The sequence below is a fragment of the Procambarus clarkii genome, chromosome 37, assembly GCF_040958095.1.
Source record: "Procambarus clarkii isolate CNS0578487 chromosome 37, FALCON_Pclarkii_2.0, whole genome shotgun sequence".
Taxonomy (NCBI): Eukaryota; Metazoa; Arthropoda; class Malacostraca; order Decapoda; family Cambaridae; genus Procambarus; species Procambarus clarkii.
Genome location: NC_091186.1, coordinates 13155405 through 13170306, shown reverse-complemented (window position 1 = coordinate 13170306; position 14902 = coordinate 13155405). Strand labels below are relative to the sequence as shown.

The 14902-nt window shown below is 37.2% G+C and overlaps 1 protein-coding gene across 3 annotated transcripts in view; it reads right to left on the bottom strand.

Moving 5' to 3' along the window:
- LOC123765744 (uncharacterized) overlaps nucleotides 1-14902 on the bottom strand; it is a 32326-nt gene that overhangs the window by 4937 nt on the left and 12487 nt on the right. For all 3 annotated transcript variants that reach the window (XM_045754465.2, XM_045754464.2, XM_045754466.2), the window contains exons 5-8: nucleotides 12606-12727; nucleotides 11186-11378; nucleotides 9231-9377; nucleotides 122-247 (exon numbers count right to left, since the gene is read on the bottom strand). In XM_045754465.2, coding sequence (XP_045610421.2) covers nucleotides 122-247; nucleotides 9231-9377; nucleotides 11186-11378; nucleotides 12606-12727 — 588 coding nt within the window. The remainder of the gene's footprint in view (nucleotides 1-121; nucleotides 248-9230; nucleotides 9378-11185; nucleotides 11379-12605; nucleotides 12728-14902) is intronic.

Sequence of the window (14902 nt, the reverse complement as noted above, 5' to 3'; positions counted from 1 at the left end):
AAGATTTTGTGTTTCTGGCATGTATGTTTCTTTAGTTAGGTGTTGCATGCTGAAGCGGCAATACTCTGATATGGGCCTAAATGCAATTAACTAAATTATTAAGATTAACTACGGCTGTTACCTTGACTTGCACGTAGGGTGCAACTTTGCCAACAGAGTTAACATTGTAGGGACCAGAGGGTCTATTGGTACAGATCACCGCACTAGTCTCCGTCATTCCGTAGCCTCCTCCGATGGGCTGGCGAATCTGTATACAAAAGAAATGATACAACTGTTCAGGAGGATGTTGTATTATCTGAAAAACTTCTGTATTTCAAGAAAATATTTCACGGCGTAGTTATTGGAAATTTCCAACACCCAAATACTAACCCCTAGTGCGATGAGTAGTATTTATTGTACTAGGAATAATAATTTACTAATAGTACTAACCAGTAGTGTAGCAATATTAATTTTATTAAAACCGAGGCGAAGTAACGCCAGATTCTTCCTAGAAATTATGGCTGCGGTTGCATCAGCTACCCAGCCCGGGAGAATAAATTTCACATATTTATTAAACGAATTAAATCCAGTCTTACCTTATATTATTTATTAAGGAATATCGACTGGTAATAGATTTATTTCACTTAGCGCAATATCTAGCTGTTTATTGGAAATAGTTTTATACAGCTGTGATCAGCTGATCCAGTAAACAAAGCAATGACCTAAATTATACCACGGATATTTATCTTCCATTTAACGACATTTAGGTTAAATGATTTACTCAGCGAGAAATAATCTGCTGTTACCTAAAGAGCGTTATTGTGACATAAAATAACGTCAGTAATGTTTCCATTCATTCGGAAACCTGAATAAAATTTTGTGAATTATTCCCGAAGTTTCCAACATTCGGCGCTAGGTAGCGTGAGCGTCACTAGCGAGGAAACTGGCAGAGACAGACGCCATAATTGGAGAAGTGTCCCTGTCTGATAATCGTCTCATATTTGGAACATCCGTGCATTAACGGACCTCAAATAGACGTGACGGCTTCATCTTATTCTAGACACCACGTAGGCAATGCTAAGTTATCCCTTTTTATATAGTTGTGACGTCAATTTATATATTATATAGGGTGCCTTGTCGTCAAGACGCACGACCATTAAAATAACCTCGTGAGTGTCATTATTATATTCTAACTGCGCTAAATTTATGAATACGTGGGAATATGCACTCATAGATGGAAATTATAAGTGATCCATATTTCAGCATGGAGTTAGCTGCAAGAGAAAGACGTAATTCAACCGAGTCACGTGTTGCCAGAGATTACCAATTCGGACTGGTTTAGACGGGTTATAAGGCTGCTGGACGCAATCTACGTTCATCTTTGGCAGCTAAGCCGTTAACTGTTTCAATTAGTAGTTAGAATATTAACCCATGCCTTATTTATTTCTATTGATTTGAACATGTTATTTCAATATTATATGTAGACTAACTAACATTATAGAATAACCCACCATCCCCAAAGTAGTGTAAGACACTTTCATGCTCTCCACGAACTGGACTGGACGGACTTCGACTTACGCAAGGTGAATTCGACATTTTCGGGTGACCGAGCGGCAACACTGAAAAGTGCATACTCTTTTCGCTGTCCTGACCTTAATTTTCGATGTACAGATTTCGTTTTTGTACCAATGTGTTCGCAATAGAATGATCTATAAGAACATATGTATATGTCACCAAAGCATGAGTTAAATCACACAAAAAGGTAAAGAAATACATCGATCACTAGCCGTGAGCTCCAAACAGCGACAAAATGTTTCTATTCTTTTCAGGGTTGTCAACTCCACACTTGTTTTACAGTGTTAAATTTGGTATCACTGTGATCGCAATTAAATTCCATACACGGACATATGCATATAAATGTAGAATCATTATCGCGGCCCACACCAAGAGTGTGTGAAGTGGGCGATCTCACTTGCCGTGTCAACAATACAATAGTCTTTCACTAAGTACAAATACAATGCCGTTCTCCCAAATAGGCCATGTGCCTATTAGAGAAACGAAAATTTAATGGCAAACATTTTCATACTATCCCCAAGTCGTTCGAATAAGAATTGGATTTTATACAAATATTTTTTAATCGCGCGTAAATTTACGACGCTACTGCACCTTGCGATAAACATACGTGTATTTACGCGTCGTTTATTTACGACCCCGGGGCGCTAATGTGTATTATTAATTAGAAGTCTTACAGTCGACTTCTCTAGATTCATTCTTGAATCAATTATTAGTTTTATTATTTAAGATCCATAGATAACTAGTCTCTGAGTCCATAACATCTGTTATCGGCCTCATAAATTTCTGAATAATATATTTTAGAGTGAATTTCCCCACAGTAGTGGTAAGACGCTCGCCTGACTTTTCGCGAGCGCTTTGTCCTGGGTTCGTATCCCTGCCAACTGGAGAGGATTTACCGGGCGCAAATCCTTAACTGTAGACTCTGTTTAACCCAACAGTAAAATGGATACCTGTTGTTAAACGATTTGGCGGGTCGTATTCCGGGGAACATAGGATAAATAAGAACCTGCTCGAAACGTTATGCGAGCTAGTGGCTGTACAAGAATGTAAGAACTCATATATATATATATACAAATTAATAAATAAAAATAAAATAATTTCGTATTCGATGTATCCACAATTTGTATATTGTATATTCCGTGGTGTATTTTAGATCTGAACTAAAGAATAATTTATACTTGCTCAGCCGTCCTGAAAGTTGGATTACTGTTCTAATCCAGCTTAGAATTTTTAATCATAATCCATAATCTTACAAAGCATAATCCATGCTTTGTAAGCATGAGAGCTTACAAAGCTATGATATTCTGTTAGTGCCACCTATTGCAGAATCAATATGCTTCGCAACGCATCCTCCGAATAGACAGTACGTTTTAATATTAAATGTAATAAGTACATCTCCTGACTGTCATGCATAGTATATAATTGCACTTATTTGGCTGTTACATTTACCTCCACATTTATTCTCGTTTTCTGTTAAAACACTCAGAATTTAAGAATGAACTTTTCAAGTTCAATTCATTATACTCATGTTTTAAATACTGGTATCAAGAATTTCTTTTTCAGTTTTATTAAACAACAGAGATTTTATACACAATTTGAAAATATCCAGAGTTACTTTACAATTTATTGACATTATATTTTTGTTTTATTAATCTTTATAAAACTGTAATATCAATATAGCTATAGGTTAAGTACTAATTGTAATTAAGAAGCAATAAAATGCTTATCTTCATTCACTAAGAAGGTTAGGTCGTGGTTTTCTAGTCAGCTTGTCAGATAAACTCAAATATTACAATATATTTAACAGTACGGTTTAATACCATGTGAAAATAAGTAAAATTCCTGACTGCTAGGAATAATTACATAATCACACTTACTTGTGCTGTTACATTTACCTCCCCATATTCGGAGGATGATGCTTCCATAACCACGTTATAGCTTCCATAACCACTTTATGGCTTCCATAACCACTTTATGGTTTCATAACTTCTTAATGGCTTCCATAACACTTTATGGCTTCCATAACCACTTTATGGCTTCCATAAACCACTTTACGGCTTCCATAACACTTTACGGCTTCCATAACCACTTTATGGCTTCCATAACCACTTTACGGTTTCCATAACCACTTTACGGTTTCCATAACCACTTTACGGTTTCCATAAACACTTTACAGCTTCCATAACCACTTTGGACCTTCCATAACCACTTTACAATTTACACTGTGGTAATAGTCATACATTTTTCTACCTGGATGCCATTCACTCTTCCTTAGGGCAGGTGGGTGATGAAAACCCGTCAATACCTTGACACTGACATCTGTTCACATTACACGAAAGACTAACTAAACATGTGTTTTTTATACACATAAATCAATTGTATAATAATATTAATTTATTACCATCTTCTATATAAATAAAAATGTAAATGTTCGTTGGTTCAAAATCGTTAATCTCCGAAAGTTCTTCACCGATTGCTTTGAAATTCTGACACAACGTTTCATTCGCATACGAGCGGGTTTTTATATACATATATAAATGTCACGTCTGTGACAGGTAAAAACATTTTTTTTTAGCAGTTTTTCATGAGTTTTCATGTGAGGGAAACCTCTTTACTGATTGCTTTGAAATTTTGACACAATGTTGCATTCGAATATGCGCGTGTTTTTATGTACCTACTATATACATGTCACACTTGTGTCAGGTAAAAATATATTTTTTTTTAAACAGCGCCATCTGTTGGATGTAAGAGCAACACACGCTCTAATCTCCGAAAGTTCGTCATCGATTGCTTTGAAATTTTGACACCAGGTTCCATTCGAATACGCGCATGTTTTTATATACATACTATATAGATGCCTCACCTGTGACAGGAGGTAAAAAAGAGCCATCTGTTGCCTTTAAGAGCAACACACGCTATACTAAATTTGTCACGATTGCATTTCAGTGTTTCCGATTACATTGATAAATTGAATTTTCATTGATTTCAATTTATTTTCATTTTGATTTAATAATTTTGTGTGACATTGTGTTGGAATTGAGCTATGTTGTTTACCATACTTATTTATTTATTTATTTATTTATTTATTTATTTATTTATTTATTTATTTATATACAAGAAGGTACATTGGGTTTGTGAGAATACATTGGATAGTACAGTATTTACAATCTTGTAAGGCCACTAGTACGCGCAGCGTTTCGGGCAGGTCCTTAATCTAACAGATAATTTTAAGTAGGTAATTTCTATCAGAATTGATAAATGATAACAAATACATTGCAAGAGAAAAATGAGATGAGAGAGCTTAGTAAGTATATTAAAGCACATTGTTATATTAAAGCTCTGATTGATTACATTGACAGCTTGATTGGTAATTTAAACAAGATTAATAGACACCATACAGCAGATTGACAGCACATATAAGACAGCAATGATCACAATGGTAAACATGCTCAGATTGGGTACATAAAGATTGGGAGACTGGGTAGCAATAGATACAGATAAACAAGATTAATAAACACCATACAGCAGATTGGCAGCACATATAAGAAGACAGCAATGATCACAATGGTAAAGATGTTCAAATCGGGAACATAAAGGTTAGGAGATTGGGTAGCAATAGATACAGTGCAATTTTAAGGCAAAAGGTGAAAAACTATGAAGATGAAATTAGATACTTTTTAGTATTGATTTTGAATGATGTAAAAGTTGGACAGCTTTTCAATTCAATAGGGAGTGAGTTCCATAAACTGGGTCCCTTTATTTGCATAGAGTGTTTACACAGATTAAGTTTAACTCTGGGGATATCAAGAAGATATTTATTTCTGGTGTGGTGATAATGGGTCCTATTACATCTGTCCAGGAAGAGTTTCAGAGCAGGATTTGCATTTAAGAACAGGGTTTTGTAAATGTAGTTGACACAAGAGAATTTATGGAGTGAGATTATGTTTAGCATGTTTAGGGAGTTAAACAAGGGGGCTGAGTGTTGCCTGAAAGCAGAATTTGATATTATTCTGATAGCAGATTTTTGCTGGGTGATGATGGACTTGAGGTGGTTTGCAGTGGTTGAACCTCATGCACAGATACCATAGTTGAGATAGGGATAGATTAGTGCATAATATAGAGAGATGAGAGCAGAGTTAGGTACATAATATCTGATTTTGGAGAGTATACCAACTGTTTTAGAGACTTTCTTAGTTATGTGTTGAATGTGGGTACTGAAGTTGAGTCTCTTGTCCAGGAATAGGCCAAGAAACTTTCCATCATTTTTATTGCTAATATTTACATTGTCTATCTGAAGCTGAATTGCATTTGTAGATTTGCTTCCAAATAAGATGTAGTAGGTCTTTTCTATGTTAAGTGTTAGTTTGTTGGTTGACATCCATAAGTGGACTTTTTTTTAGTTCATTATTAACAACATTATTTAGTGTATGTGGGTTGGGGTTAGAGTAGATGAGGGTAGTATCATCAGCAAACAAAATAGGTTTCAGAATGTTAGAGACATTAGGCAGATCATTGATGTATATAAGAAATAGAAGAGGTCCCAAGATGCTGCCCTGTGGTACTCCAACGGTTATTGGTAGAGTGGGAGAGGTTATATTATTGATGGCTACACATTGGTGTTTATCACTAAGATAGGATTGGATATAGTCCAGTGCATGGCCTCGGATTCCATAATGATGGAGTTTACATAAGAGGTAATCGTGATTAACAGTATCAAAGGCCTTTCTCAGGTCAATGAAGAGTCCAATCGGAAACTCATTTTTGTCAAGGGCTGAGTAAATTATATCAAGGAGACTAATAATTGCATCGTTGGTACTCTTTTGGGAGCGGAAGCCAAACTGACAGGGGCTAAGAATGTCGAACTTTACGAGATAGGAGTAGAGCTGTTTGTAGATAATTTTTAAAAATATTTTTGATAGTATTGGTAGGTTCGATATTGGTCTATAGTTGTTTATGTCTGCCGGATTACCTCCTTTATGAACTGGCGTTACTCTTGCTTTTTTAAGGATATCGGAGAAGGTATGACACTCAAGGGATTTGTTGAACAGCAGAGCTATAGGTGGCGCAAGGGCATGGGAGGCGCTCTTGTATATAATGGATGGGATTTCACTGATGTTCCCAGCTTTGGTTTTTAGTGAGTGTATGATGGACACAACATCTGTCGGGCTGACTGGTGAGAGGAGAAGAGAGTTTGGATAGCTGCCTGAGAGATATGTGTTGATATGTGTCTGAGTCTGTGGGATTTTACTTGCAAGGTTAGCACCAATCGATGAAAAGAAGCTATTAAATTCATTCGCCATTTCTAGGTCAGATGACGGTGTAAGGCCATCCTTAGAGAGTGTTATCTGGTTGTGGGAGTGTTGTTTAGTTCCTAGGATATTAGAGATGGTATTCCATGTGCTTTTCATGTTGCCTTTTACTTCTTTGACTAGTCTCATAATATGAAAGTTTAGCTTTTCTTATGATACTGGTAAGCACTGATGAGTACCTTTTAACTACTTCCTTTGTAACTAGGCCACTCCTAAATTTCTTTTCATATTCATGTTTTTTGTTGATTGATTTAATTATGCCACTTGTGAGCCACGGGTTATTTTTTCTTTTATCAGTTACTTGTTTGGTAAGGAGGGGACAGTGAGTGTTGTAGAGGCTTAGAGTTTTGGAGAGAAAGAGGTTAGTTAATGAGTTTATATCCTGTGTATTATTAAATTCAGATTCCCAGTTAATATTGTGAAGTGCATTAGAGAGATTGCCTAAAGCTGAATCACTGTGTAGCCTGAATGAGAGTTTCTTGGTTTCTGGTGTTGTGTCCATGTTTGCTATGAGGAAGGTAGGATAGTGGTCAGTTGTTCTGTCATAAATTACCCCAGATGTAAGAGGAGCTGTTATATTAGTCCATAGGTGATCCAGGGTAGTGGCAGATGTTTGAGTGACTCGGGTTGGGTTGGTGATTGTGGGGATTAGCATACAGGAGTGCATGCTGTTACGGAAATAGTTAACTTGAGGGTTGTTTTGAAGACCCAGGTCAATATTGAAATCACCTCCCAGAATGATGTGATTTTTGTTGAGATTGTTATTTATGATAAGATTCCTTACATTGTCAGAGAATGAAGCTATGTTGGTATTAGGAAATCTATAGATGGCACCGATAGTCAGGGAGGATTTAAGGGATTTACTGGAGAACTTGGCAAAGGTATATTCACAATAGTCGTCTCTATCACTAATGACACTATTGCAAATGAAGGTATCTTTGTAATATATTGCTGTACCACCACCTTTTTTATTAGGCCTGCAGTTATGAATGGCTTTATAACCAGCTAAATTGTAGTTGGGTATAGTCATTACTTAGCCAAGTTTCCGTTAAAATGATGAATGATAATTTAGTACCTAGTGGTGTAAGTAATGCATTTATATCATCAAAATGTTTACCAAGTGACCTAACATTTTGGTTGTAAAATGATAAGCAGGTGCTATTTAGGAGTTTGTTTTTTGCAAGATTTGCTGTGTAATACCTGCAATAATGATGATCGATGTGCTGATTTGTGTGGATATGGGACAGAAGATTTCGATCAGGATCAATATCAGTAAGCATATAGATACAATAATGTCACGATACAATAAGATAAGCAATTACAGGAACAGTTAAATACTAATTCTGCTATAAATAGAAAGTAATTATAGCAAAACACAACAATACAATAATATAACAATACAATAAAAGCTTACAAAGTACTAAGTCTACTAAAATTAGAGAATAATTATGGCAAAACACAACAATAAATGCAAGTAAACAAAAGAATTGAAACAATTAGAAGTAGAATAAAGGTACCGTAAAGGTACTGTTAAAGATAAACATACCGTTCATTTCGTGAGTATAAGTAAAAATGCCACGTCTGTGACAGGTAAAAACCTGCTTTTTAAAAAGAAAAACAGCGAAATCTGTTGCACGTAAGAGCAACACACCCTATACTAAATATGTCACGATTACACTTCAATGTTTCCGATTGCATTGATAAATTGAATTTTCATAGATTTCGATTTATTTTCATTCTGATTAAATTATTTTGTGTGACACTACGTTAGAATTGAGCTGTGTTGTTTACCATACCGTTCATTTTGTGAGTATAGTTTATTTAATTTATTTTTTCATTGTTTTTATTTCGTTTTTTTAAACTGTTCTTGTTTTTCAGTGATGGGAACATCAGATCATTTGATGTTCCCACTTTTCTGATGAGAATATCAGATCATTTGGGAATGCATTGGACGAGGGAATGGGGAATGGTGGGGAGGACGAGGGGACAGGATTGGAGTTTACTACTAATTAATATGTTAAAGAGAACTTCGTTGTTTGAAGCAAGATGATATTGTTTCATAGCGAGCGAACGTTATTGAATGTTACGCTACCATAGTAAATAAAGTGTGCATGGAACTACCCACCGCGCTTAGGTTCGAATCCTCGTCAAGGCTCCTACGGATTTTCTCATTGATTCACCACGTTAATGTGATTACTTTCTGAGTACTGTTGTAAATGTTATTGTCAAGTAGCGTGTTCTTGGTGACATAGCATGATCGCATGATCACACGAACGAACAGACAAAACTAGATCAAATGGACTTTTGAGGACAAGATATTTAATCACTCTTGCAGCATATTTAAGCTAAGAGTAGATGGTACACAACCTTCTTCGTGAAGGAGGTGGCAGTGGAGGCGGTGAGGGGGGCGGCTCCGGAATGGAAGTACTTGACGGATGAGATGTCATACTCCTTCAGCAGCGGGGTCTCCGTCAGGAACTTGACCAGGTGGGGTACAAGCGGGCTGAATGTTACCTGTCATGTGTTAAATTAATAGTTGATGCATGAGAAAGAACGAAATTTGATGAGTGTTATGTGTGCGGACAAATTCCATAAGCATATATATATATATAGTTATATATACATAACATATAATAACATATATATACATAAGTTATATATACATAACATATAATAACATATATATATATATATATATATATATATATATATATATATATATATATATATATATATATATATATATATATATATATATATATGTTATGTATGTTGACGACATTTTTACACAGGTACCTGATGTCAGACATCTGCAGGAGCTGAAGGAGGCATTTGAGCAGAATTCTGTGTTGCGTTTCACTTACGAGATGGAGAAGGATGGGAAACTGCCCTTTCTAGATGTAACAGTCATGGAAAGGAGCGGAGTTTTCCACACTGCAGTTTACACTAAGGAAACAAACATAGGAATGTGCCTGAATGCGAACAGCGACTGCCCGGACAGGTACAAGAGGAGTGTTGTTAACGCTTATGTCGACCGTGCCCTCAGCCACAGCTCAGAATGGAAGCAAGTCGACGAAGAACTTTGTAGGGTAAGGCAGGTCCTAGTCAACAACGGCTTCTCCAATGGTTTCGTGGAAGACATCATAAGAAGGAAAGTGAAATGCCATGCAACCTCTGAAGAAACAACTAACACAACACCTATACCCCCTATTAGACTATTTTACAGGAACTTCTTTTTCACAGCCCATAAAACGGAGGAAAGGGTTCTGAAAGATATTGTCAGTAGAAACGTTATCCCTACAGACAAAAATCAGAAGATACAACTGACGATTTACTATAAAACCAGAAAAACGGCCAGCCTACTCAAGAGAAACTCTCCAGACACAAAGCAGAACGCTTTAAAAGAGACCAACGTCGTCTATGCCTTCAAGTGCCCTCTTGGGGACTGTAAGCCTCAAAAAACCCAGTATATAGGCAAGACAACAACATCTCTTTCCAGGCGTTTAACGATGCATAAGCAACAGGGCTCCATTAAGGAACATATAATCTCTTCCCACAAACAAACCATCACCAGAGAAATCTTAGCAAACAACACAGAAATCATCGATAGATACAGCGATAGCAGGCGTCTTGACGTCTGCGAGGCACTACACATCAAGAAGTCAACACCAGCAATCAACAGCCAATTAATGCACAACTATATTCTACCCACTTCAAGACTCCGCTCCAATATAGAAGCATCAAAAAATATGGACCAATAGGCTTTCAACAATTACTTCCATTCGATACCCATTGTTTCGTGTTCTGTCTTGTGTTAGAATTTAATACCCATTTAATACCCATTGTTGAAAGTTCGTTTTCACCTCATCCACCTCACCCAAATGTAGATATAAACTCGAAGATGTGCAAAGCTCTATTCAGTTTCAGTTGTGTGTTTGTAAACTAAAGTCTTTGAAAATGTAATAAGTTTTACGAAACGCGCTCAAGTGTCGCGTCAGACTAGAAATAAAAATGGATTTTGGAGAATTGATCTTTGAATTACCATCAACAGTAAAAAGAAACATAAGAAAGATAGAGAAAATTCGTGTTAGAATTATTAATCTTACTTTTTCGGTCATATTTAATAATATATGTCTACAGGAAAGACTGCTACCAAAATATACTTATATATATATATATATATATATATATATATATATATATATATATATATATATATATATATATATATATATATATATATATATATATATATATATAATTTTAAAAAATCATTTGGCAATTCTTAATCGTAAAATTGTCATACTTATCTTTTTCCTCACCTTGAAATCCTGAATAGCTTGGAGATATTTCCTGGGTGTGAACTTCCTGAGGAAGACGACAGCGCCCCCATGATGGAGGGTTATAAGGACCATCAGGTGGCCGTATATATGACACACGGGCAACATCACCAGCACGGACTTGTAAACGTTGCCTAGGACACCACGACCACGCTTTTGGAGGCTTCTTTCATACCTGACGATCACAACATTCGATTTTTTTTCCGTAAATGTCACTGTCATTGCAGATATTTTTGCCAAAATTTAACTGTCATGTGTGTGTGTGTAAAACATTATCGTGATAGTGATATTTTCAGGTTTACAAGATGTACTCACCTAGTTGTGTTTGCGGGGGTTGAGCTCTGGCTCTTTGGTCTCGCCTCTCAACTGTTAAATCAACTGGTGTACATATTGTGTCATGACTCCAGAGGCGGGTGCCATGACTCCAGCGACGGGTGACATGACTCCAGCGACGGGTGACATGACTCAAGGTTATAATGTAGATGTGAATAATGACTCACGCTAAAAATGTTCTAACTCTTAAATCTTGGAGAGTTTTGAATGTTTGACCTGTTTCTGATACGGGAGGAAGATCATTTGCCTCGTTGGTTTTTTTTTAGTATATTTCAGGCAGCTGATAGCGGGAAGGATTGTGATATTCCTTATCTTAAATTTAGCAAAGCCTTTGATGTTGTATCTTTTGAAAGACTGGATGGAAGACATCTTATATGTTTAGAGAGAGATAGTGTGTGTGTGTGTGTGTGTGTGTGTGTGTGTGTGTGTGTGTGTGTGTGTGTGTGTGTGTGTGTGTGTGTGTGTATTTGCTATTTGTGTCTCTAGATTGTTTTTCTAACCGATCTATTTTTCTTCTATTATGTCTTCTACATTTTTCTCTCTAACTCACACACACGCACACATCCCCAGGAAGCAGCCCGTAGCAGCTGTCTAACTCCCAGGTACCTATTTACTGCTAAGTGAACAGGTGCATCAGGGTGGAAGAAACTGCCGATTTGTTTCCGCCTACGCCGGGAATCAAATCCGAGCCATTAGGACTACGACCCTCAAGTGCTATCCACTCAGCCGCGAGGCTTAGTGTGTGTGCGTGTCTGTACTCAGCTGTACGTACAGGATCGAGCTAGGCTCCAAACCCGGACTTCTAACTGTATTAAAATTACCTCAATGACTGATCATTCCCACGCTTTATTTGCATTCAAAATTTTGCATCGAGTTACGTTGAACAACTTCGACGTCCAACCAATTCCACTTAATAACAACTCCAACTTAAAAAAATGATATTTGTGCCTCATTTTCCCGTCTCTAGTTTCCATCTATGACCACCTCGTTTTGCTGTTCCAAGATATGAACAATGATTCTTTGCACAGTCTGTGTGTTTATGATGGTTGTGTATGTTCTTGCAACTCACATGGTCCGAATATGCGTGTAAAGCAGGTTACGGTGAGAGAGCATGACGCCCTTGGGGAGGCCAGTTGTACCCGAGGAGAAGGGCATCATGGCTACCGCAGTCGACGCCTCCAGCCCCTCCGCCTGCGGACACAATATTAGTTAGCTCACGGCAGTGCCAGCTCTTGACGCATAAAAGTCTATACTTTAGTCTTCGTCAAATTCTGCCACTCGTAAACATACAGTTTCAGTCTATCTTCAAGGAGAGGTTCGCCGACATTACGTTAATTGTTGACTCGTTGCATGTGGGACAAGTAATTCTTGTTCGAACTGCAATTTGCCCATGATCAAAGCTTTGGCTTGAGTTGTGACTTGTTCACAAGCGGCCTATAGTGTATGTAAACCTAAGCCATCTTAACCATATCACTTAACCTAGTATTATTTGTAAAACCTAACCAAACTCCCTAGTCTAGATTATTATGCAAAACCTAACCAAAGCACACGCGCGCTTGTCTTATCCTCATGTATTTATGTTGGAATATGACCTTACGGACTGCATATATATTTATAAATGATTCATAATACATAATTCAAATAAATGATTCATTATAAACGAGTCATCATAAATTATTAATAAAAAAGATTTATAATAAATTATTCATAAAAGATTCATAATGATTCGTAATAAATTATTCATAATAAATGATTGTCCTGCTAATAAGTTAACATGTAACATGCAAAATTTGTTAGTTTAATTTTATATTTAAAGAAAAACTCCTCTGGTGACCTAAGTTATTATTTTATTTTGTTATATATACTTCAATAGATTAAGTCGTTTAGTTATGCTGAGTTACATATCTAAGATGTCTACATGAATCCTTGACAGGTTCGAATCATAGCATTGCTTATACCCAAACTCTACATGAATAGAAAAGATGCTTGGCTGTTTAATGTTGCAGGCCAGACACTGTGGGCTAGCTTCACCCAACTTTGCAGGTGACTCGTGGATGTATTGGAATGGTCGTCAGGGGGAGGGGGTCGTGGGCTGGACGGTAGAGCGACGGTTTCGTTTCCTGCAGGTCAGCGTTCTATCTCCGACAGTTCAAGTGGTTGGTCACCATTCCTGTCCCCTGTTCCATCCCAAATCGTTATCCTGGCCCCTTTCTAGTGCTATATAGTTGTAATGGCTTGGCGCTTTTCCCTGATAGTTCGGTCCCCTACCCTTGAAGAGGTTTCGGCTCTGATTCCGACCCTCCTTCCGTTAGCAGATATCAAATGTTCGTGGCAGAGTCCTAAGAGTTTTAACAGGTGTTACGATAACATATTTGCGTTCTGGAGCTCCCATCCCTTAAATGGTGCAAAATTGTTGTCCCCTAACTCCCCCTTGCCATTTCGGGGGGTATAGGGTGTTTATGTAGCTTCAGGGCACCAATCCCCCCCAGCCACTGGGCATGGCGAGAAAGCACCCCGTTTTGAAGGTCGAATCAGGCACCGCTGGGCACCCCATCTATTTTAAGATAAATGAACTTATATTTATAGGGGTCATATTCATATTATATTTAGGGTCCCGGTAGTAGAGTCCGGTTCGTTCTCGATGCACAATCGAGAATTCTGGGTTCGAATCCCAGGCGGGACAGAAATAGTTGGGCGCTTTTCAATTCACCTAATGCGTCTGTTCACCCACACCAAGCAATAAGTAGATGTTCAAGAGTTAATTAGCTAGTTGTGGGGTTGTATTCTAGGGAGGGTCAGTAGTTCGACCTTGGGGGAGGGACCTTGATATTAGCCTAACGTGTATGAATACACCCTGGCTGCCTGTCCCCGACACAATGAATTATTATTATCATTATTATTATTATTATTATTATTATTATTATTATTATTATTATTAAAACAAACATTCAGTATATACTCTCTACGTGTATTAAACATGTGTTTGTTTCGTGTGAAATAACACTTAATTTAACTAAAAGTTTGTTTATTGGTAATGATGTTATTCGAAGATTCATAAAGTATTTATATATGCTCTACACTTTTCAGGATGGGCTGAAAGTAAATGAATAACAAATACAACCGAAGCTTCAGCATGTAGTTGGGTTGCAGCCCGTCCTCATAATCAATGCAGGTCGTCCTCATTCCATGTAATCCGTCCTCATAAACAACGACCAAATGCTTGTTGATCCAACTACAAAAATCCCGTTAATGAATGGAAAAACATTTTAAACATGATTAAGACAGGTTAGATTACTGTCAAGTTTTCTAAGGAAAACGATGTGCCAGTCGTGTTCATACCTTTTTGAGAAGCGGAGCTCCGACTGT